General features: G+C 37.5%; 1 protein-coding gene across 1 annotated transcript in view; it reads right to left on the bottom strand.

The window, feature by feature from the left end:
- Positions 1 to 4688: 4688 nt before the first annotated feature.
- Positions 4689 to 6000, bottom strand: part of LOC124775462 (ATP-binding cassette sub-family C member 5-like) — a 375967-nt gene continuing 374655 nt past the window's right edge. The window contains exon 23 of the mRNA XM_047250294.1: positions 4689 to 4948. Within this exon, the coding sequence (XP_047106250.1) occupies positions 4865 to 4948 (84 nt within the window). The 3' untranslated portion in view covers positions 4689 to 4864. The remainder of the gene's footprint in view (positions 4949 to 6000) is intronic.

Raw genomic sequence — 6000 nt, 5'->3', positions numbered from 1 at the left:
TTTGTTTGTAATAGAGTTATGGTTGTTAAACCAACTCTTTGCTAAATGTACTTAAATCTGTTTATAATGTGAGACGATATGAGTGACTTACAAGAAGTCTAATGTTTATGTGTGAAGTGTGAATTTTGTTCTTTATGAAGCTCAAATATACCGATAGTCGTTGAAACGTATTCTTCGAGTACCTAATTATTTCACAGGTGTAGAGAGAGTCTTTAACCCTTTGAGTACTGCAGACTTGATATGCCGCGGCGCTCCACCTTGCTGCGGGGCCTGCAGAAGTTGTTTGCCACTGGAGTGAGCTTTCCCGTGGGCCCTGCAGATGGCATTTGCGGCATGGCCTGGCTGGTACTTGAGTCCTAATCACGACTTATACTGCAGCCGGTTCCACTGCCTGTGGGCCTGTGGACATCAATAGCCGCTCAGGGCTGCATGCCGGCCTGTTGCATATTCTTTGGTCCCTTGCACTCCCTGGGATGGCCATACCCTATTTATTGTTCTGTGCTGCTGTCCCTGCTATCTGGGAAACACTCTGCTACGGATTTTGCAGTCGCTGTTCGACATTCGTGCTAGATGGTTTGTGTGATCTTCTGCATTCTGCTTGTGTGGTGTCATTTAGCTATTTGCTGTTTCATCAGGATTTTTAGAGTGCTGTCACTTTTGAGCTCCACAGACAAATGGCACATCAGCATCAGTGCACAAACGAAGTATTACTGGAGATACTGACAAGGAGTGACAGTGTCAGTGAGTGTCACATCTTCAATGAATGTAGTGACGATGAAGATTCATCAGAAGAATTTTGTAGTAATACATATCCACATACTTCACCTTTTAGAGCCTGCTAGGACAGTTCTTCTTCAGATTCTGGAAGTGAAGACAAATCAATCCGTAAAAGGCCAGCCATAGTGAGAATGAGAAACTTGATTGGCGAAAACGTGATTTCAGTCCAGCACTTCATGCATTGCCAACTAGCACCTGATTCAAGCATTCTGTCCTTTTTCCTGCTATTTCTTTCACAAGATCTGTTGAAATTTATAGCACTTGAAACAAACCGATTTTTCACTTTCACCATGGAAATACGTTGGAATCAGTTCGTTCTCAACTATCCACCTGGAAAGATACAGGTTTTGAGGAAATGTATAGCTTCATTGGTATTTGGCTTCTCATGGCTCATGTTAAAAAGTTGAGAATAAAGGATTATTGGTCCAGAGATGTACTTCTGATTACTCCAATTTTTGGCAAAGTTATGTCCCGTGACCGTTTTATGCTACTTTTGAGAATGTTGCATTTTAGTGACAACTCGGCCAATCGTGGAGATGACAGTTTGTTTAAAATTAGGAAAATAATTGATACATTTCATGTGGCGTTCCGCAGTGCATTTAATCCATACAGAAAACTTGTGTCGATGGAAGCCTATTATTGTTCAAAGGTCGCTTATCTTTTTAACAATACATTCCTTTGAAACGAAATAGATTTGGATTCAAAACATTTGTGTTGTGCGATTGTAAAACTGGATACATCTTGGATTTCATTGTATACATAGGCACAACAACAGAAACTGAAATCCATAATTTGGGGAAATCTGGTGATATTGTGGCAACACTAATGAAGCCATACATTGAACGTGGACATACTCTGTATGTTGACAATTGGTATACAAGTCCAGCCTTGTTCCTCTGGCTTCAAAACCAGAGGACAGCAGCATGCGGTACTGTACGTAGGAACAGGTGCAACTTTCTGAAGCTACTAAAGAAACTGAAATGAGGAGAAGTCGAGTTAATGTCAACTGATGCAATGCTTGCCATCAAGTGGTGGGACAAGAGAGAAGTGTCATGCTGACTACCTGCAACACTACAGAAATGCGTGACGTGGGAAAGACAAACAGGACAACTGGCAAAAAAGTATAAAGCCGCAATGTGTTGTTGATTACAATGCAAATATGGAAGCAGTAGACCACTCTGATATGCTATTAAACTCTGTTGCATCTGTGCGTAAATCTGTTAAATGGCACAAAAAGTTTTATTTTTTCGTGTTGTGGACCTTTGTGTTTTGAATGCTCACTCTCTTCACAGTTCGGTGACAGGGAGGAAAATATCATTAGCAGATTTTCATTTATGTCTGGTATGAGAACTTGTGGAAAAATTTGCTACAGACCGGAGAAGAGATAGGAAAGGAAGATGTTCTGACGAGAACCCTCTTTGCTTTACTGGGAGGCACTTTCCACATGTCATTCCAAGTGACGAGTCCAAGAAACGCGGACTATGGCGTAGATGGGCAGTCTGCTCGAAACAGAATGTGCATCGAGAAACGAAATATGAATGCAAAACATGTAATGTATCTTTGTGCGTTGACCCATGTTTTGAAACATACCACACAAAGAAGAACTTTTAGGCAAGTTGCTACAGTTGGAAGATGAAATGAAGCCCTTACTTCTGAAAAAAATTACTTAAAAATTAAAAAAAAAGAAAAATAATTACAAAAAATAAAATATTTTTAACTTTACCATTGTCGGTCCAAAGCCCAGATGAGAAGGAAGGATGGGAAATACAACTGTGTGTGTGTGTGTGTGTGTGTGTGTGTGTGTGTGTGTGTGTGTGTGTGTGTGCGTGTGTGTGTGTGTATGGGGGGGGGGGGGGGGGGGAGTCAGCAAATTATCTGAACTTGAAGAGCCTCTCCAGATGAAATACTTTGCTGACAAACACCTTACGTAAGAACATGTGAAACATCCAGTCTGTGCTGACAAACACAGACTGGATGCTTCAAATGTTCATACAGAAGGTGCAAAAATAAAAACTTAGTACAAATTTATGGATTCTTCCATAACTTCTTGGTAGAAGTTAATCCTTAAACTTAGTGCAAATATTATTAATTAAACAAAAAATTCTAGCATTATTATTATTATTATTATATTATTATTACTACAAAATTGTAGCCTGGGTTGTGGTAAAACATATTTACTTAAGCGGCAACTAGTTTCGAGCGAATACCATTTTCAAACCACCATGTAAAACAAAGACAGTGAGAACCACATCATAGCTGTTAATAAAACCATAGAAGATGGATAGCTATCGATATTCTATGGTTTTATTAACAGCTATAATGTGCTTGTCACATTCCTTTTTGACATGGTTGTTTGAAAATGGACTTCGCCCGAAACTAGTCACCGCTTAAATAAATATCTTTTATCGCAACCCAGGCTACAATTTTCTAGTAATATTCAGTAATGGATTATTGTCCTATTTTTCCAGGACACTGGATTTATGAAAAAATTCTAGGCCTACACTTGGAAAGGGCGTCTAGGCACACGTTGGTCAATTGCACACACTCGCCTGTTTCTGAAGCACAAAAGGTCATTAGAAATTATAGGTGACATTTAATTAGGTAGTTTAGAAACTTGGGTATTTCCTTATCTAATTCTTAAACAAAAGTTATAAATCATTGTTTATTTCTATTGAACAATAATAATTGTGTCCCGTATAAAAAGAATTCAGAATTGAATTTTTGATTTTGAAGTTTCCTTGGGGATAATTTATTGGGTCAATGCTCTCAAAATATAGTGATTAGCTTCAAAAGTGTGTCTCAGCATCCAGACACTTCCCTTGAAGGTTGTTTGTGGGCGAATTATTGTGCTAGTACAGAAGAATGTCAACATTTGGTCATTAAGGATTCTACAGTGTTTACATCGTGAGTCACATACAAAAATCTGATAATTAAGTATCAGTATGCCAAATAAAACATAGATGTATACTGAGACCTTATGACGATTCTCAAGAACTAATTGCAAATGAAAGAAAGCCTTTGATAAGGAGTTACATGTCAGCAGCGTAAGCAGTTTCAGTGTACATTAGACTGTGATGACCGCCGTGGTTCCAGAAATACTCAGGCCAAGGCGAGGACGGCTGAGTGGAGAGCTCAGGCACACACAGTAGTCCGCAGAAGTGGCTGCCAGCGCAGGTACACAGGTAAGGGGGCCCCGAGGGCAGGCTTGACACGGCCAACCACAGGCACCGGTGCAGCACTCAAAGGGTTAAGGTTCCTGTAACTAGCATCATTCTTCGAAGAAGAAGTTTATAGAGATTCCAGAAGCTGGCTATCCAGAGAAGATCAGCTGTGTACACCAAGTAAGTCAACTTGTATAAGAGAAGTGGAAAGTTTGCAAATACACTTCGCACACTCTTAGTCATCAAAAAGTTAGAATATGTGCAGTTCTAGCCGAGGACAGTACTCTGAATGAGAGTAAATCAAATTCCATGTAAACTCATACTTTGTTTCTAATAAAAATTTTCGTCATACTTTTTGAAAACATCTCATATATTTCATATTTTCCTGTCCGTCAATACTCAAAAAACAATATAAACTTTACCAATGCAATTAAGAACGGTGTCAGTGGTTCAAGCAGGAAACTGGATAGTGTTAGTAACTGACAGACTAGTGAGAAAACTCGTTGTGGCAGGGAGCATGAACAAGAGAAGAACTGGGTTACCTTTATGACCATGGAGACTTGCTCCTCAATTTGGTTCCTACCAAAATAGACATATAAAATAAAAAATGATTGATAGAAGTTGTTGTATTATATTTATTTTTTGGTATATACATACATGAGTGTCAGCAGTAGCACAGCCAGACCATTTATAATGTACACAAGAAAATTATTTGCATTACCTGTTACACAGATATTGTCTTAAGTTGCTTATTTGTAATGTAGTATGTCTGGAATCTACATATATTAATCTACACATTTGTCATGAAGACTGTTGCACTAGTTTTTGAGGAATGTTTTACTGCTCACATAGTTTTAGAAAACATGTTACACTATACATTAATTATGTTAGTTCTTTGATATGTATTTAGAATTTTCTGTTTTTGATTAAAGTTCAGTTTCTGTTATCATGGCAGAGAGAGCTGATCTGGGATTTCTAAGTAGTCGAGCAGGAGTATCATATTCAACAACCTGTAGAAGAGAAAGTATCATTTTTCACATTGTTCCTTCATAATAAATACTAAAATCCTGTTTAATGCAAATCTTTAAACCCTTATTACAGTTTCTCTTCACGTTTTATTAATGATATCCAAAGAATGCATATAAAACTGTTTTGTGTTAAGTGGTTTTTATTTATTTATTTAAATCAATAAAAAACACTTAGCAGAAAATGATCTCATTCTGTGGAGAATCAAAACTGAGATTTTCGTTAGAACACTCAATATGAGAAAGGAGACTCTGAAGTTGTAGCTGTAAATACTATGGATTTCTTCTGTGGTATGAGGGAGGGGTACATATACAAAACAAACAGAATATTGTACAAAACTAAATGTAGAACACCTTCATTTTTACTTCAAAAGTGACAACATGCTTGAGAGAGAAACTGAATGCAGACTTAGTAGATAATAATTCAAAATCTAAGCAGTTGAATGTATTGTACAGAATAAATCATATGATAGCTCAGTACAGGCTAAAAATATTTATTACCAAAGAAAAATATTCTCAGTACAAGTCTATGATTTCTGTATAACAATTTCTTCAATGCTTTGAGAAAGCAGTTTTTTATTTTTATGATGTAGTAGTAGTAGTAGTAGCAGTAGTAATAATAATAATAATAATAATAATAATAACCATAACAATAATGACACAGTTACAGTCAATTGAAGATATAAACTGTTATAGTCGGCTACAGCATTAATGGCCTCTGAAAACACAGCTTGCAAGAAATGCTGTCCACTCAGCTGAAAGTGCATAGACAGCAACTATGTTATGTTTCTGCACCTTGGTAGTGTCACAGGATGGCTGGCCTGAATCTGCCTCATGTTTGAAGAATGAGTACACTTTAAAAATAAGGTCCCTTGCCTGTTTATGAAACACCTGGTGCTTTCCAGGTGTTTCTGGTATTACGAGAAAACTCACAGAATACCACAGACATCAGTTAACCATAGTTTCACACATGTAAAACCTGATAGAATGCTCAAATATGACAGAAGTGTACACAGAACAGAATGCAGAAGCAGATT

The sequence above is a fragment of the Schistocerca piceifrons genome, chromosome 2 (genome assembly GCF_021461385.2).
Source record: "Schistocerca piceifrons isolate TAMUIC-IGC-003096 chromosome 2, iqSchPice1.1, whole genome shotgun sequence".
Classification (NCBI taxonomy): domain Eukaryota; kingdom Metazoa; phylum Arthropoda; class Insecta; order Orthoptera; family Acrididae; genus Schistocerca; species Schistocerca piceifrons.
This window is presented reverse-complemented; position numbering and strand designations above follow the sequence as displayed.